Raw genomic sequence first — 18,123 nt, 5'->3', positions numbered from 1 at the left:
GAATCCACTTAATTTTTGTGTCAGTGCCTGGTTTATTACAGGGGGATGTTGCTGAGACGTTACTAAAATAGTAATAATGTTCTATACTTAAGTACATATTTGAAGTACATGTATTTTAACCATTAAGTACTTTGACTATATCACTCTACCTGCTTGTTTTTATGTTATCTTGAACTAATCGTGTGATCTGGTCACATTACGGAAGACTCCTAAGGGTTAACTGAGCATGTTGATGTCACCTTATACTTCCATTTACAATTCAGAGTGAAATATTGTACTTTTTATTCAATTACATTGATCTAAGAGCTTTATTTAGTTTGCAAATTAAGATTTCTGCATTTAAATTATACATTATAAACTCTAATAGCTGCCTTCCCTTGGTTAGCAACAATATGTACTTACTGAATTAGAGATAATTGCAAACTGATAAAAATGTTGATTGATTTGACTGCAGAAAAATTAAATACAATAGCAACATAGGAAGCTAGTTAATTACTAGACCAGAGGCAGAAATTCACAAAACCCTGGAACAATTTGAACACGCTGCCTATTCAACCTGACACCGTTGAAAAGCCACGATTGACCTTTTTTTCTTTAATCTCCACGTGCTCTTGAAGCACCTTCTGCTGGCATTTACCAAAGACAGATGGAGGAGTAAATGTTACTCTAGTGTGCTGCTGCTAGAAAAAATATAACTCATATTCACTCTTCAGTTCTTTTGATCTCTTATGTACATTTTCCTGTTTATACTGATGTATTTATGTTAATTCTATCTAAAATTCTTAGAGCAGTGTCACATCGTAGAAATGATCAGTTACATAAAAACAGTGAAAGCACAGCACTGATACGAACATAATACATAATGTGTCGTATTGATTGACAAAACTCCCTGAGGCAAATTTGTGATACAAGACAAATTGGAAGTAACAACACAGGAGATTTAATTAAAACACGAACAATGTAATAAATAAGTCACCAAAAGACAGTGATCCCAAATAATTCCATTATATTGGAGCGCTGACTGTAAACCAAAAAGAAGACAGGGCCTCTGAGGATGTCAAGAAAGTCCAAATCGTCAGGTCAGATAAATAACTTGACTTCTGCAATCTGAGAAATGTGACAGTGGGTTGTATTCAATGTTGTTTTCAGAAAGCTGCTGATTGATGGATGAGAATTATTAATTGATCTGTTAAATAAAATATTCTGATAGATTAGATAGATAGAGATACAGGAGATAGTCCAACAGACTTGTATGTGTCTGTGACTTGTTTGAGTGATTATGGATGTGCAAACACATGAGGTGTCATGAATAATAAATGTTCTTCTGTTAAAACATCTAATTGCCTCGTTGGAGCAGCAGAATGTATGGTGGAGCTGCTTCTTTGTAATCCCCTCTGGGCTGCACAGGAGAGCTCACAAACAACATTAGACTAGCCTGAAGATCAGTATCGATCACATTAGTACTGACAAGTTAAGATTTGATCAGGAGCAAAGATCACGAGTCTCAGAATATTTGCTGCTCTCTTATTATCTCTTCTTATTCTTGTGGAATTGTTTTTTTCCTGGTGTTTTTAACAGTATATGGAGTCATTATATAAAAGGTAAATCAGAATCCACTTTGATTAGCATAAGAAGTATTTAGATCCAAAAGTAACAGTATTACAAAAGTACTGTATTACAAAGGTTTCATGCATTTGTTAAGTATATGAAAGTAAGATGGAAAATCAGGTTCTGCATACCACTGACTGATTATGTTAAATTAACAGATTATTAATAAATACAATTCATGCTTTTACAGAATAATTCATTATTTTGTGTCCTCAGACTGTGGTTCTTTTTGTGATGGACCGCAAACACAAGTTTGATCTTGAAGGATTGTATTTTATAAGCTTATCCTACATGTTTATCTAGAATCTAAAAACTAACCAGTAACTTCACCTGTAAAATACTGTTGTAATGTTTCCCTTTTTTATGTTGTGTAGAAGCATTAAGTGACATAAATGTAAACACTACTACTACTACTACTACTACTACTACTGTAAAGTACCTCAAACAGCACTCAAGTAAATATTCTGATTTTCCACTGCTGTATTTTCTCTTTGAAAAAACCCTAGAGAGAGGGGCTGTTTTATAAATTTCAGCAGAAAAACATGTAAATTACAGAAGTGAAAATAAAATAAATAAAAATGTCCTTTTTGCATTCCTGAAGCCACAGAAACTACACTAAACACACTAAACTGCCTCTTTGCTGGAGACAAGACCAGAGTACTTTCTCCAATTATTAACATGTACATAGGAGCCTCAGCAGAGCTAAAATGGAGGTTTAAACCTTACTGTGGAGAAGAGACGAGACAGACAAGCTCCCCACACAAGCCAGAAGGATATTTGTTGTGGATAAGAAACAGTTTGAACTTTAACATTGCACATAGTTGAAAAGAACTCTACTTTAAGGCCTATAACTTTCTAGTGATTTATGGTAAAGTGGTAACATCCAGATGTCTTTTCAATAGAGATGAGGAAAGATTAAACCAAGCAAGTCAATCAGAATTATTTTATTTAAAATGATGCTTCAATAACTATCATGACAAAAAACTTTTCATGTTTAAAATGATGAAATTTGAAACAAAAACTTGTCTTTGAGCCCTCTTTGAATGAAAGGACCTTCACAGGGGGTGTGTAAGTAGCTGGAATGACAGGATTGATCCTGAATCATAGAACCTCAGCTTCCTAGTTAGAGCTTTTGGAGATGAGGGCTTGTATTAAAAAAAAAAAAACAAAAAAAACAAAACATAGATAACAAATGTTATTAAGACAATGTGGCCCCTCTGGTTACTGAATGAAAGACTCAGGGATGTGAGTGAGCACAAATGAAGGTGAGGTGAGCCCTGATGTCCAACAGAAAATACAGCATATATGTCCAAAAACTGCAGTTTATCCAGAACAACCTCTGCATCCACAGTGGGTGCATTCAATGATCCTTCCCTACAGAGAGAAAAACAGCAGGAGTTAGACACAAGGACGTGTATGTAAAGTAGAGGGACGACTTGAGCAAGACAAGTTCACACTGGGATTAAATGACTGAAGTAGACGATTTTGGTTAAGAATCCCTAAAGTTCTGTCACACTTACGACTTCCAGCTTGCTTTTGGGGACTCTGCAGATGCAGTTGGTTCCAAAGTTGGTGTCTCGTGTCTGGATGCAGCGCAGGCAGCACAGGTTCTCATAGCCCTGCTTCTTCCACTTAGCTATCAGGTTTTTGTCCGCATAGCCTTCCTTTATACAGTACTCGTACAGCTCTGCCAGGACAGAGACACAAATATGACGGATTGTAATAGAAACTTTACATTATTACAGTATAATAATGATTAAGTTTCACGTGTCAAGTTCACTCACAAAAACTATCACGAAAACATACTTAAAAAGGGAAATGGGAAAGTTTGAGAAGTTGGTAATATTTGGGGAAATGCGAGTGTGGTAGTTAAAACCTAAAAAAAACAATCTTGAACTTAAACCCTATGTAACTGAAGCAGCTCTTCCTAAAGCTTGTACTTTATAGTTCTTCTTCTTGGCTTAGATATTGTGCTTTGTACCTCACTTGTAAGTCGCTTGGATAAAAGTGTTTGCCAAATAACTAAATGTAATGTAAATGTAAAATGTATGTAAGCCATGGACGAAGAAAGAAAAGGGAAAAACAAAAAGGAAATGAGATTTCATGTAGTTCAGCGGGTGGGAGAGTTAACTCTACCTACCTCTGCTGATGGCTTTCCGTTTGTAGAAGAGGTCATAGATGTATCGACTCCGCTGATGATGCAGCCTGAAAATTGGCCAAAGGGACTCCACCTTTCGCTTTCCCTCGTGAGGCTCTGTCTCAGCTGGAACACAGAGGACAGGGCAAATTAAAAATGTTATCAATCTATCTATCTAGTGTAAATCTATCGAAATGAATTTGCTTTCATTCGGCCTCAAAACCGGACAATAAAGCCTGGCTTCGCACCACCCAGTGGTTAAATAAGACTACCTGGACACCTCTCAACATTGATAATAAACCTAATGTTACGGCTGAAAGCATTTCACCACCAACATCATCTGCACGCTGTGGTTGTTTCCATGAACAGACAGGATAATCAACGTCTTCTGTCGATCTACCTTCTCTCATTTTCTGATCCAGCTCGTCCAAAGTTGGTTCAATAAGCTCCCAGCCGTCTGGTGGCGGTTTTCGACTCCTTTTTACTTTGGGCATTTCGCTGTGTTTTATGAAAAATACAACAAAAGCTGCGGTGTTTTCGTTTAGTTTGATTTTCGTGAGTCCGTCCGTGTCGCTATAATTTGACGTCACTTGCAGGGGTCCTTTTCAAACGACGTCAACACTCATAACAAGCCAAGTATTATTAATTTATAGAAAAGTAATAACTTGTTTATCTTTGGCTACTATACTGCGCGTGTTTAGTTATATGTTCATTAATATCAGTATGAAGACGTTAAATGAAATAAAAATCAAAGTATGTGTCTTTTTGACGTTGCTGGCATATTGCATCACATTAGCGCACTAGCAAATTGCCGTAACATAAACAACATAATTAATTTTTTCTATATTTAACAGTTAAGGTCTTTTAGTTAAACAAGTAAAAATTATATAGAATAGATACATATTTTATTTATAGTAGCAAACGTTTTTGTTAAATGCTTAACAAAAATCCCATTTTTGAAGATTTATTGACAGGCAAATCTTTGAACTACTCAGAAAATTGTGCTGTTTATCGCAGCTGTAAGTTTAGCCAGTTGTCAGTTTGTGGTTTTGCCTTAATACTGTATGTTTTCTGTTATTATTTACCTGTTCGGGAGTTTATAATAAAGTCTTCATTTGTCAAAATGCCCAAAGGAGGTAAGACTGATATCGTCTATTAGAATTTACACATCTGTACCTGCTGTCAGCTAGCCTACCATGACAGCAGGTAACGATCGAAAGAAACTGACGGTGTTAAAAGTCTTAGAGTTACCAGAGTGTGTCAAACCTGGACTCACAGTTTTAATTTAATGCTGCTGTTTCACCGGGTTATAGCTCTTCAACGGCATGTCACACATATTCCACTGTCATAAACCATTTCATAATGAAATCTGATACTGGCATATCGCTAATAATGAGAACCGGTGCTGTGCTGTCCTATAAACTTACTAGTGTCCGGAAACAAACTGACAACGCGCCACTCTTTTAGTTTAGTTTTAGTTTAATATGTCGATTATTACTCTCATTAACTCAGGGACAGGTCGAGAATTTTTCCATTAGGGACCATATTGGGGCATACATATATAAAACACAGATGTTAAGGGATAATTATCTGTGTATTATTTATAATAACGGTGTTCATCGTTAGGGATGCCGAATACACTATTTGTTGAACACACTGTGCCACCCCCTCTGGCCTTCACTCTACAGTCACTATAAATCATAGATGCTATTTTTATTTTTATCGATACCATCTCGAAGTGTTGACCTGTGTATTAGGAAGGAATGCACAGTGATGCATCACATCTTTTTGTTAATTGTCCAGACACTAAAAAAACAATATTAATAGGTATAAGTGCTATAAAATGGTAAAATGGCACTGACATTCCAAAAACCCCAACAAATGTTTCCTGATATACATATTTGTGACTTACTGACAGCACTGACAGCATGCTTACAACACCCTCGTGCTTCTTTTATTCACTATTGTTCACAGCAGTCCTACAATGTGGATGACGATCTGTGTGTGATGTAATTCTTCATTCTGGTTGCAGGTAAGAAAGGTGGCCACAAGGGTCGTATGAGGACGTACACCAGCCCAGAGGAGATAGACGCCCAGATGAAGGCAGAGAAGGAGAGAAAAAAGGTTGGTGAGGTGTACTTTCAAAAACCTTTTTACTGGACTATTGATCAGGCTCCAGCTATGCGCCTATGTATCCTACACTTTCCATAATGCAATGCAGTTCTTTTTTATTTGAAAGGGAAAACTTTTAAATAAAGGTTATAAGGTTATAAGTTAACTCTGTTAAGTTAACTTATAACCTATTAATATTTCCATACAGCGTAAAGGTAAATAAAGCCATGTTTTAACATTTACGACCACGCAGAACTGAGAAATTAATCAATAAAATCAGCTACAGTGGTGTTAGGATACAGCCCAAACCAGCAATACATAGGTGATGTTTGTATTCGTTGTTGTAAATGTGCATGTTTGACCAATGTTCTTTGTTTGATAATGTTTTCTTGTTTGTATGTTCTCTTTGTTTCTCGGTCATTTCCTGCATGTGTTTTAGCAAGAGCAGGAAGAGGAGGAGGGTGCAGCTCAGAATGACACAGCAGAGGAGAAGTTACAAGAATCAGGATCAGAGGACAGCGATGATGAAGATTCCCAGGTGCCATCACGCCGTTTCTATGTCACCTTTGTTTTTTCCTCACATTAACATGCACTGCAATAATAAAGTATTTGTTATTACCACGGTATCTTTATGTGCATCTGTTAGAAAGGGTTTACTTACTTAAATAGTTAGTATTTGAAAATTAAATGCTTTCATTAAATGTGCTATATTCAAAGCATTTACTTAATAATAATGAGCTGTTGTGTTTGTGATTGCAGAGGAAGAGAGCAGGTGTGGAAGGCTTGATAGAAATTGAAAACCCCAACAGAGTGGCACAGAAGTCTAAGAAGGTGACGCAGATTGAACTGGATGAGCCCAAGCAGTTATCAAGGAGAGAGAGGTGTGTGTTTCATGTCAGTTTAACCTCATGTGCCTATTGTACATTGCTTGTTTCAGGCTAAGAAATATCACCTGGAAGGTGCACGTCCATAATTTTGAACAGTAGCACAAAATTACAGAAAGTATGAACATAACAAGAACATATCTGAGGGGCACGTAATATTAATAATAAATACAGATACCTCAAATTAGTACCTACGTAGAGTAATTGAGTAAATGTAGTTAGCTACACTTAAGTTACAATAACTTTAATGATTTCCAGTTTTAAATTCTCAGTGAAATTAATTATCTGTCACTTTCTCCACCTCGACACTCCGGCACAGGGAGGAGATTGAGAAGCAGAAAGCGAAGGAGCGCTACATGAAGATGCACTTGGCAGGAAAGACAGACCAGGCCAAAGCCGACCTCGCTCGCCTCGCCATCATCAGGAAACAGAGAGAGGAGGCGGCAAAAAAGAAAGAAGAAGAGAGAAAGGGTGACGTATTAAACAGCATGTAGTAAATATTGGGAAAACACCAAAGGACACTTAAGAGCAATGACAGCGAAGAACTCGGATATGGTTAGTTTATACTAATGTGAAAAAAATCAGACCTAAGTCAACTTGGAGGCAAAAAAAATCAGATCTGGGCCACAGTTGAACAGCTGTTCTCACATGTCCAGTGTATTGCTATTTAAATTTTCATACCTTTGTTCAGTCGTGCTGCATTAGCTGCAGATTAAAATTTTACGATACAGTAATAAGGCACTGATTTTATGTTTGTATTTTATGTATGCCTACTTACTGCAAGTGCTTTTACAGCAGTAAAAATACTGCTTCAAAAATACAGAAAAACATTATTACAAGGTGTTTTTTTTATCTTAGAGAATCCACCAATAGAACAAATTAAATTTTGCTTAGTAAGATTTCTGAAATAAAAAAGTATATTTAGAAAAAGCAGATGTTGAAGTTAGCTGAGAAAAGTCATTTGAAACTACATGTTACTACTGTTATTTGGAAGTGATGTGCTCCAGATTAAGACAGTTATGCTCAAAGTTTTGTATTTTTTTTACTCAAAGGTAGCTGTATTTTACATCTCAACATGTTCATGTACGTTGCATTTAATTTACTTTACAACGTGTGAGTCTGTTCTAGACTTAAGATCATCAACACTTGAGACAATAAGAAAAAGTGTTATTCAAACATTTTAATGTCATATTTAGCATTTGTTACTAATATTTCAGTATGGTATAGTATTGTACTTTTATAAATACCACCATCTAGTAGCTCAGATATCTTATGAAAATATTAAAAAACAATCTTGTTTCATCCAAGGTGAAACTCAAGTCTTTGGGTTACCAAGATATTTATTTATAAACAAGATCTTAAAACTGCAGAAATGCATTGTAAATGTCTTGTTTTCAGACAGAGCTGCAAGTCCTTGAGATTTGATCACTGACATAATCAGCTCCTAACCTGCTTAAATTTTGGTAAAGTTTCCTTCACAAAAATCTCATAGGAGAATAGAAAGAATTTAACGGTGCTTCATGTCTTCTAAAGCCAAGAGCTCCATGACAAATATGTGAGGAAGTGAAGGGGTCGACACTCACTAAGAGATCAGAGTAGAAAATATTCCAATGACAGTAGGGGAAGTTACACTGTCAGGTGTTAGAAAAGTCTGATGCTACATGAGGAGGGAGAGAATTTTCTCACTTTAGCTAATTATAGAAATGTACAGTAGAAGCTGCTGATGAAATTTGCCACTAAAATCTAAGACAGCTCTTATCAAACCATGAAGACAGTATTCATTTAGCATTAAGGTCTGGACATGTGGGAGAAGATTCTCTTGAATCACTCATTTGTGATGGTTAAGAACAAATCTGTTGCAGAATGCCCACTGGAGGCTTTTGAACCAACTCGTGCTGATACAATCTGCTGATAACAGCCGACCAGAAGAAAGAAGTTTGCTTTAATCTAAAGATCTGATTGTTTTAACAATTACCAAGAATTTCTAGTGGTAACTCAGCCAATGCAGCATAGTAATAACTAAGGAGGTTTAATGAATAAAAACGTGTTCCTGTGACAGCAGTAGCATGGAATAATGAGCTCCTCTGCACATAACGGAGAAATGAAATGGAGAGCGTGAAGCTGATTACATCTATTATTTTCTTCTTACAGCAAAAGAAGCAGCAGCAGCAGCGGCCAGAGGAATAAACTCCCTCTCCCTGAAATGATGCAGAGGATTTGAGCAGAGGAATTTACGCGTGTTCATGGACTGGCTCAATATATATTTGACTGTTTTAAAAAGAAGAGCTATGAAGAGTATTTGACATCACTGTAATCTATTTGGAAAGTGGCTGAGGAAACACCAGTGGACAGGGGTTGTGTATAGTTTGGCATGAAATAATGGCCTTGACCCGTTCTAACCCTGATAAGCTTGTACAATAATGGGAGAATTATCATTGTACAATTTCAACTTTGCTAATTGAGCTATCCCACTGTGTTTTTTTGAGGATATTATGTTGTATATAACTGACTCATAAACATATTTGACATTAATATAACAAAACCTATATATATATATATATGTGTGTGTGTTTGTTCCTTTATTTGGTGTCAGAAAACTGAAACATGGTTCAGGTCTTTCCCAATCTCAGGTGCAAGAGTCCACTAGTGCAACCTGGCATTTTGGAAAAGACTTTGACTAAACTGTATTTAGAGATTAAACATGATATAACAAAATATAACCAGACAGTTAAATTACCAGTCTGTCAGAGGGCTGACATATATAGACAGATGATGATTATAAAATGTATGTCTCTGGATTATAGGAGTTCCTTTAAAATGAGAATGTAACTTATTACATTTGATTATTTTTCCAACAGATCTTTTAAAGTGGGCAGTAAAGTTAAAAACCATAAAACCTCAGAGCAGAGTTACTGTTACTTGTTAAAAGTTGTTTAACAAACTGTAACTAGATTTAACATTGGAATAGAGACAAAGGCACTCTGCACAAAATGATTGTTATATTCTAAAGGAAATGGTTTTATAGATGAGAATAAGTTCCCATGTAACCGACTTTAACTAGTAACTGTAACTAATTACATTATTTTGTAATTTAAGTATCTAATTAGTTACATATAACTAGCTTCCACTCAACATTGGTACTTAGTAGCTTGAGTAAAGAAGTGGAAGTGGTACTTCCACTTCTTTGATAGTATTTGCAACACTACTCAAATAATGTACAAATAGGAGCACATACAATTTTGAAGTTCTTGTACTTTGCTGGAGTACTTCCATATGATGCTACGTTTGCTCGACTGCAATTCAAAGGGAAATATTATAATTGTATTCCTCTGAATTTATTTTGCTAGCTTTAGTTTTTTTTTACATTTGAAAGTTGTTAGCTAATAAATAATCACGTATTATTATGTAGTAACCACCTAACAGTTCATAAAGTGGTTAAAACCTACTATCTAGTACTTTTTTTTAAGCAACACTTTTACTTGAGTATTGCGTTTGTGTACTTCTACCACCTCTGCTACAATTCAGGTGAGCTCTACAGAATGATGATAAATATAATGTGTTAATATATAAATGAACAGAAGCAGCACCAAATTATTTAAAATTATTTAAAATTATTTATAATTTGTGCTGCTTCAATTCATTTTACTCTGATGGAGTCAAATGCTGCAGGAGGAACCAGGGTGCGGAGCACACTCCGAGCACAGGGCGGCGCTATCCCAACATCTGGACCTGACAGAAGAAGACGGTGTGAGCGGATTGGTGGAAACTTTGGCGGACTCTCTGCAGGAGATATTTACATAATATAGATTTATGGACTTTTTTATTTTTATTCAGAGCTGATTTCAGTCCAGTTTTCCACCGCGACACCGGGAGTCTCCAGTTCTGGTGAGTTAGTTCATGTTTAGTGGGAACAAACTAACACAAGTGTTGACAAATGTGCAAAATATATTTTCACTTTGCACATAAACGTGTAGTTTGGTGTCAGTATATCTATATTTATCTATATTTATCTGTATTTGTAGAATAACAAAGCGAAGCAGCTGCAGCTTCAGGTGTTTCTGACACTCTACCTGCAGATAGTTTTCCCAGCTGGTGAATTTAAACAGCTGTAAATGTTTTTAAAAAGTGTCCACTTTGCACTTTGTTTGTGTTTTCCCGTTATGTCGCGAACTTTCCGGCTCAGACCTCCGCAGGAACCGCAGCAGTAATAAAAACCATGTGCTCGGCTCAGCTAACTTGGCTGCTGACTGATGCATGTGACAAGTGCGGACATTCAGCGAGTTAATCCTCAATAACCTCTTTGTTGGATCACAAATACCCACATGATATGTTGTGTGTTACAGAATCGAGCCTGAAAAGTTAAACGTAGTGTGTTTAAAATCGTGCAGCTGCTCGGTTAACGAGGAAAGTGACGAGCTGAAGTTAGGGACCGTCTTTAAAGTGACTGCAGCGTGAAAAACGTTTCATCAGATTGTTTTCCCCATCTTGATTTCCTCATTTTGTTGTTGTTCATTGTCATCTCAGAGTACTCCCACTTTCTATTTTTAGATTTAAATCACGGTGTTTATTAATAATTAATGTGAAGTTGAGGTTAGGAGTAGCAGCCTCTCCTCACTGTGTGTTTGGTGCGTTTAGGGTGAGTACAGAATGTAGGACATTTACTTGTGGCAGAATAGAGTAAACAACACCTTTCTTAATCAAGCCTACAATGCACAAATATTAACTTATGTGATAATTAGTGTCATAAGGTGATTCCTTCTGAATTAAAGGGTTTGCTTTCTGTTTTTGGTTTAACATAACTTCTTCTCATCTCGCTGCTCGTTTCTGCTTTACGTGGAACAATTCATATTTACAATTTCTATTGAGTTACTAGCACAACTTGCAGAGATTCAATTGACATCCGATTTAATTACTCAGTTGTGTCCAACTGTCAAATCTATAATATCATGTTATTAACTTATTTAAGATGCTCACATTATTAACCAAACAGTGACTACCACGACCTGGAAAAGGTGGAGTAAAGCCTAGTGTAGTTTATTGGGCCAAAGTGTATGATATTATTTGGAAAAACCTGTAAAGTGTGAGGAGATCTGGATGAAAACAAATATTGTTTGAACGGTTTATGATAAAATATAAGAGTATTTCATAAGCCCCGCTGGTCACCTTGCATTCACTTTAGAGACAGCCCCTAAAGGCAGCTGTCAAATGTAGTTCTAGTCACCTATCCTTCAACACTGGATCATCATTTTGAATAGATTTTTAAAAAGTCACCTCTGGCATCAGTGCAACTGCAAAACAAATTAAATTCTTTGATAAAATTCAATGAACTGTAGTTATGTTGATTAACAGAAAGCTGACTCTCAGAATTCGGTAAATATAAACCTAATGACGTAATGGAGGTGTTATGAGCTACTAGATAACCTGTGCTGGGACTGTTTCTGCAGGTCACTTGCTTATCACTGTGTGTAATAGTTCAAAGTACAAACAGTAAGACCATACCATAGCTGAGGAGTTGCAACATTGCTGCTGACTGCACAGATGGTGTTGCACATGTCCACGTCATCCATGTTGTCTGAGGATTTAAACTGTAACTAGACAGTGACTGCGAAAACGAAGACCCCCTCACCCTGTGCATACTCTGCTGTGTTGTGGGTTTATAAAATGTAATTTGTGAAAACATAGTTTTAGAAATGTTGGCACATTTATGACAAATAAAGTAATCGCAACCTTAATTCAGTATTTTGCAGCAGTCGTGAATTTACTCAGGTACTATAATTAAGTACAGTTTTGAAGTTCTGGTACTTTTCTTTCTTTCTGTTGCACCATGCAACTTAATCATGCATATAAATTGGACCACATGTTATACGGTTGAGGAAAAAGTTGTTGAAGAATACCTGTTGCATATTGTTTACAGTTTTGGAAAGTAACAGAGGATTTACTTTACTTAATTACAAATGGGGTACTTCAGTGCTGTAAATCCACCACATATATATTTATCTGACAGCTCTAATTACTAGTTACTTTTCAATTAACATTAGAAATATAATAACAAATTAATTATGACATACCTACAGGTTGTAGGTATACATGTAGAACAATTGTAGTTTTATCATTTATTTGTCACAAAAACTGGAAATATGAAGGAGTCTGAACACTTTCTGTAGATCTGTGAAAATGGATCTTCATTGCTCATTGTTCTCTCTTTTATAAGATGTAATAAAAAATGTTTGACTCAGTCTGAGATGGTTTTTATGTTTTTGTGATTCTTATCTTGAGACAGTTTTTAATGACTCTCTTTGTGTTTTGATCTCCACTTTGTGTGACCAGAGAATCGACAACCATGTCTTTGACCAACGGCCAAAGTGTGAGCAAAGAAACATGGGACTCTCACAACAAGATGATGTTGGAGCCTCTGGCCACCAGCGACTCTGAGGTTTGTGTTCAGTGGAGCTTAAAAATGAAAGCTGTATTTACTCCTTTTCTTTCATGGGATCTGTTTTAATGTTGATCAAACATTACAATTTTTATTTTCACTGTTATGTTAGTTGCTGTTATTGTGTATTTTTTCATTCGACGCCTTGTGAATAATTTGTTTTAGGTGTTCTCTATTATAAAAAAAGAGAAGCACAGGCAGACGTACGGTCTGGAGCTGATAGCGTCAGAGAACTTTGCCAGCAGAGCAGTTCTCGAGGCTCTGGGTTCGTGTATGAACAACAAGTACTCTGAGGGATATCCTGGTCAGAGGTATGAGAATTCACCAAACTTCTCAAACAATAAAAAAAATCAGTGTTTCATTACAGTATGTCCCCCAACACCAAGAAAGTCTGCTTTATCTTCTCCTTTAATATAAATAAATGTAAAATTGAAAAAGGAAAAAGCACTTATCCATCGTAGCTCGGACTGCATAAATGCACAAATTTCGAGTTAACTAGTTTTTGTTTAATATTACAGAGAGAGAGAGAGAGAGAGAGAAGACTATCTATACTTTCAATTTACGTTAATATTTGTGATTCCTTTTTTTGCCTTTTTGGTAAATGTAGATTGAGTGTTGGGCCTTTTTCAGATTCAGGGCCAGGCCTGTCATTAATAACCATGATCTGTGTATTCAGGTACTACGGGGGTACAGAGCATGTTGATGAGCTAGAGAGACTGTGTCAGAAGAGGGCGCTGGAGGTCTACGGTCTGGACTCCGAGAAATGGGGCGTCAACGTGCAGCCATACTCAGGTATCATACTGAGTTGGAGTTTTGTGTAGAGCCTGACTGTGTTTTTTATCCACGTCCTGATGTTGTGTTGTCTTCTGCGTCTTCCTCAACCCTCTCTCTGAATTCTTCTCTTGAAGGTTCTCCTGCTAACTTTGCTGTCTACACGGCTGTTGTGGAACCCCACGGCAGGATCATGGGGCTGGACCTTCCTGATGGAGGTCACCTCACACACGGTTTCATGACGGAGAAGAAAAAAATCTCAGCAACGTCCATCTTCTTTGAGTCGATGCCGTACAAGGTACAAAAGCTCAGCTGTTCTTATCCAGGGGCTTGTTCCAGAAGACAAGATAAAGCTGGACTGGACCTGAAAAACAGCTGATCAGTCAGCTCAAACTATGACTAATGCCGGCACCAGATAGCTTCTGTTTAAATCCAGAAGAAATAGAAATATTGAATGTGACATTAATGCACATTTGTCTTTAAGTTATCTGATGTAACATTTAGAACTCTTGTTCGTTGGTATTTAAAGAGATTTCAATGTGAAGTAAATTGAAATAGAATAATGAAAAAGCTGTTCAAACATGTGGCCGAAAATAAACTTTCAAACTAAATATATTCCAGTTTTTAATCATAAATAATCTTCAGCTGCTCTACAAATATTTATATTATTTAGCATATGATGTTGTCACCATGATGTAAATGACTCTTTATTCATTGGTCTGATCACAGTAATGTACTGTAAATGTTTCAGTGCAGGGGAACTGGTTAACAACCTGACAGTTATCTTACTGTACAATGTTTTTCAGATGCTGTGGCTTTGGCGGATTTGTTCTAATGTTTCTACTGTTTCTAGGTGAATCCGGAAACTGGCTACATTGACTATGACAGACTGCAAGAAAATGCACGACTGTTTCATCCCAAACTCATCATTGCAGGTCCTCAATATTTTTTCACTCCGCCTGTAGCTTTTAGGGTAGAAATTTGGTTTCAGGCCACAGAAGTGAACCAAACTCCTCTGGAAATATGTGCACATTAAAACAAATAAATAATTGAGGAGACATCTTGTTCACTTCTTCGTCACTCTTTTTATGCAGGAACAAGCTGCTATTCCCGCAATCTCGACTACGCCCGCTTGAAGCAGATCGCTGTTGAGAATGGTGCCTACCTGATGGGGGACATGGCTCACATCAGTGGGTTGGTGGCTGCTGGAGTGGTGCCTTCACCTTTTGAGTACTGTGATATTGTTTCCACGACAACACACAAGACGCTGCGAGGCTGCCGTGCTGGAATCATCTTCTACAGGAAAGGTAGAAAAGCAAAATGGTGGTTGGGGTTTTTCATGAATACTTTTTTTTTGTTTGTTTGTTTTTTGTTACTGGGTTCAGAGTCTGGAGAATTCAGGTTTTTTCAAAAAGATAATTTTACTGAATGAAAAATTAACAAAGCAGCAAAAAGTTTTTTCACTTGCCAGAAAAGTAAATTGCTTCCATGTGCAACAAGTGATCTGTTGACACTGTATCACTTCTCCAGTTTTCCATTTTTCCTTACACTCGCCTTTCTGTTTCCCTCCACCAGGTGTTCGGAGTGTGGATGCCAAGGGGAAGGAGATTCTGTACAACCTGGAGTCATTGATCAACCAGGCTGTGTTTCCAGGACTGCAGGGAGGACCCCACAACCACGCTATTGCAGGTACACTCATCATCACTTTTCCACCTTCGCTGTCTCAGCGACCTTTAAGCTATTCGTCTGTCGCAGATGATGTAGGATTCTTAACCAATAGTGATGTAGATGTATTTTCAGCAACTTTCTCCCGCTCATCGCTCTGACAAATGGATGAGGAAACAGCTGTACAAAGAATTGGACAATTTTTGTCCATAGATTAATTTAATATATTTATTTGTTATGTCAGCACCATCTCATCCAATTAAAGTTTCTTTCTTTCTTTCTGCCAGGTGTTGCTGTAGCTCTCAAACAAGCCATGACACCAGAGTTTAAGGCCTACCAGATGCAGGTTCTTGCTAACTGCAAAGCTCTGTCCAGCTCCCTGATTGACTACGGCTACAAGATCGTCACTGGTAATGGACACGGTGTCTCTCTACAAAAACACATTCAATTAAGACTTATCTTCACTAACGACCAAAAAGGAGAGTAACAGATTAAATGTGTCTTTATTTCCTCTTCAATTTAATTGAAGAGGAATCTTGTGGCATCTTGCACAAGCGAGCAACCAGCAACAAAGTTTGAGGATTTAGAGTCTTAGTCTTAAAAATGCCATTATCATATTACCTTAAATTTTTTTTAAACATCCAGTTAAACCTCTCAGTAACATAATTTATAATATTTAAAAGCAGACTTTTCTGTTCTTTTTCTTTTATTAATGGTTTAGTTGAAAATCATTGGTTTGTCATAGCACAGTCTTTTCCTTTTCAGGTGGCTCTGACAACCATTTGATCCTGCTGGACCTGCGCAGCAAAGGCACCGATGGAGGACGAGCTGAGAAGGTTCTGGAGGCCTGTGCCATTGCCTGTAATAAGAACACCTGTCCAGGTAAGGGGGTTTTAGCACCAATACATGCAGGATAAACCATAGTGTGTTCTGGACTTTTTATTACTGTGCATTAAGTCTGAGATGTCGCCATTGTTACTTGTTATAAACGTGTTTTTCCTACAGAGATCAGTTCTTAGTTTTTCTCATCTGTTTGTGTAGGGGATAAAAGTGCTCTGCGTCCTAGCGGTCTGAGGTTTGGTTCTCCAGCTCTGACCTCCAGGGGCTTGGTGCAGGATGACTTCAAGAAGGTGGCTGAGTTCATTCACAGAGGTAACTTTATAAATGTTCCATGTTTAAATATGGTAGAAACTTTAGAACTTTTTTAAACCGAGGATTAAACCAAGAAAAAAAGTGTTAATAATTAACTTGGTGCTGTGCTGTCTGTTCACACTGCTTTAAACATTGCTAGGCTCTACATTTATGGGAGTGTGAAGCCAAATCACAGCACAGGTTTGTAAAATTCACAGACAGGATTTTATAGCTTGGGCACGATATGACTATCACAACTCTTCAGTCTTTGGTTGTGATGAAGTATGGCGGCGTTCATGTTACACAATAATCCACCAACAATGCACAGTTTTGTGTGATTCACTAAGATTCGTCCTCTTTGCTTTTGCTTTCCCCTGCAGGTATCGAGCTGACCTTGGAGATCCAGAGAAGCATGGATCCCAAAGCCACTCTGAAGGAGTTTGTTCAGACTCTGTCCCAGGGAGAGAAGTTCCAGCAGCGGGTGGCAGAGATCAGGGCTGAGGTGGAGGCTTTCGCTGGTCAGTTCCCCATGCCTGGTGTACCTGAGCTGTAGAGGGCAGCAGCTCAGACACTGAAGGCTGCTGGACTGATGATTAAACAGAAATGATTATCCCAATTCTTGTGCTGTTGTTTGGTGTCTATATTTGAGTTTATGGTGCGTCGATCAAATCGGTCACTACTCAAATTGAGACAAGCTAATAGATTTGCTTTAATGGAAGAGTGGCTTCATTGTCCTCCCGATATTTAGATATTCAATGTTACAGTTTTTTTTTTTTTTTTCTTCATTGTTGCTTTGGTCTCAGATGTTACAATCACATGGAAGCTTTAATCTCCAATTCTTTTTTATTACTGTAAGTTCATGGTTCCAAAGCTTTCTGACAGACAGTCCTGCAAAATGAAGCAAAAATCGTGACTACTATCCTACAGCCTATTGTATACATCTGTAAGCTAATAAATAATAAAACTATTGATGTTGCATTTGATTAAATTATCAATTAAGCTATGTCTGCATAATCCAAATCAGTAAGATTCATTCTGTGTGAATCAGAATACTGAACTTCATAGTACATCCAGTAGCTTCGCATATATTTCAGTCTAGCTCATGCCGCACCACAAACACAGTTTACAGACAGGTTAGAAAGAGTGGGAAGTTAATAGATATTTTAATTAATTTACATTTGAATTTAATTAATATTATTTGGTTAATGAGGAATTACTGTCCTCTGCTGGCAGCTGGCAAGATCACTCCCATTGTGTGGGCTAGGTATAGTTTCATTAAAGTGTGGCAGTTACTCTTTTTGTGCTATTTGTTTCTCATTTAGCATAAGATCCAGTGTCTCCTCACAGAGAAAGTTGAAACCTTCTATCAGCTACTCTTAAAT

At 37.2% G+C, this 18,123-nt stretch overlaps 3 protein-coding genes across 3 annotated transcripts; 2 read left to right on the top strand and 1 right to left on the bottom strand.

The window, feature by feature from the left end:
- Positions 1–2,536: 2,536 nt before the first annotated feature.
- bud31 (BUD31 homolog) lies at positions 2,537–4,345 on the bottom strand. Its single transcript, XM_026346294.1, has 4 exons — positions 4,146–4,345; positions 3,749–3,871; positions 3,129–3,295; positions 2,537–2,982 (listed from the first exon to the last, which is right to left on the bottom strand). The coding sequence occupies exons 1-4, from the start codon at positions 4,237–4,239 to the stop codon at positions 2,932–2,934; spliced, it is 435 nt and encodes a 144-aa protein (XP_026202079.1). The 5' UTR covers positions 4,240–4,345; the 3' UTR covers positions 2,537–2,931.
- Positions 4,346–4,744: 399 nt separating this feature from the next.
- On the top strand, positions 4,745–9,293 carry pdap1b (pdgfa associated protein 1b). Its single transcript, XM_026346269.2, has 6 exons — positions 4,745–4,881; positions 5,778–5,869; positions 6,297–6,395; positions 6,617–6,738; positions 7,061–7,212; positions 8,893–9,293. The coding sequence occupies exons 1-6, from the start codon at positions 4,869–4,871 to the stop codon at positions 8,946–8,948; spliced, it is 534 nt and encodes a 177-aa protein (XP_026202054.1). The 5' UTR covers positions 4,745–4,868; the 3' UTR covers positions 8,949–9,293.
- A 1,205-nt stretch (positions 9,294–10,498) lies between these two features.
- shmt1 (serine hydroxymethyltransferase 1 (soluble)) lies at positions 10,499–17,710 on the top strand. Its single transcript, XM_026345961.1, has 12 exons — positions 10,499–10,626; positions 13,069–13,174; positions 13,340–13,485; positions 13,851–13,966; positions 14,083–14,243; positions 14,799–14,880; positions 15,040–15,252; positions 15,521–15,634; positions 15,898–16,020; positions 16,376–16,492; positions 16,652–16,762; positions 17,122–17,710. The coding sequence occupies exons 2-12, from the start codon at positions 13,082–13,084 to the stop codon at positions 17,292–17,294; spliced, it is 1,449 nt and encodes a 482-aa protein (XP_026201746.1). The 5' UTR covers positions 10,499–10,626; positions 13,069–13,081; the 3' UTR covers positions 17,295–17,710.
- The last annotated feature ends 413 nt before the right edge of the window (positions 17,711–18,123 follow it).

This window comes from Anabas testudineus, chromosome 8 (assembly GCF_900324465.2).
Source record: "Anabas testudineus chromosome 8, fAnaTes1.2, whole genome shotgun sequence".
Taxonomy (NCBI): domain Eukaryota; kingdom Metazoa; phylum Chordata; class Actinopteri; order Anabantiformes; family Anabantidae; genus Anabas; species Anabas testudineus.
This window is presented reverse-complemented; position numbering and strand designations above follow the sequence as displayed.

Coding starts and splice junctions, on each gene's coding strand:
- bud31 (XM_026346294.1), bottom strand. CDS start 4,239: ATGCCCAAAGTAAAAAGGAGTCGAAAACCGCCACCAGACGGCTGGGAG. Junction 3,296..3,748: donor ACGGAAAGCCATCAGCAGAG/GTAGGTAGAGTT, acceptor CTGTCCTGGCAG/AGCTGTACGAGTACTGTATA. Junction 2,983..3,128: donor CCAAAAGCAAGCTGGAAGTC/GTAAGTGTGACA, acceptor TTCTCTCTGTAG/GGAAGGATCATTGAATGCAC.
- pdap1b (XM_026346269.2), top strand. Junction 6,396..6,616: donor GCGATGATGAAGATTCCCAG/GTGCCATCACGC, acceptor TTGTGATTGCAG/AGGAAGAGAGCAGGTGTGGA. Junction 7,213..8,892: donor GAAAGAAGAAGAGAGAAAGG/GTGACGTATTAA, acceptor TTCTTCTTACAG/CAAAAGAAGCAGCAGCAGCA.
- shmt1 (XM_026345961.1), top strand. CDS start 13,082: ATGTCTTTGACCAACGGCCAAAGTGTGAGCAAAGAAACATGGGACTCT. Junction 14,244..14,798: donor TTGAGTCGATGCCGTACAAG/GTACAAAAGCTC, acceptor TACTGTTTCTAG/GTGAATCCGGAAACTGGCTA. Junction 14,881..15,039: donor TCCCAAACTCATCATTGCAG/GTCCTCAATATT, acceptor CTTTTTATGCAG/GAACAAGCTGCTATTCCCGC.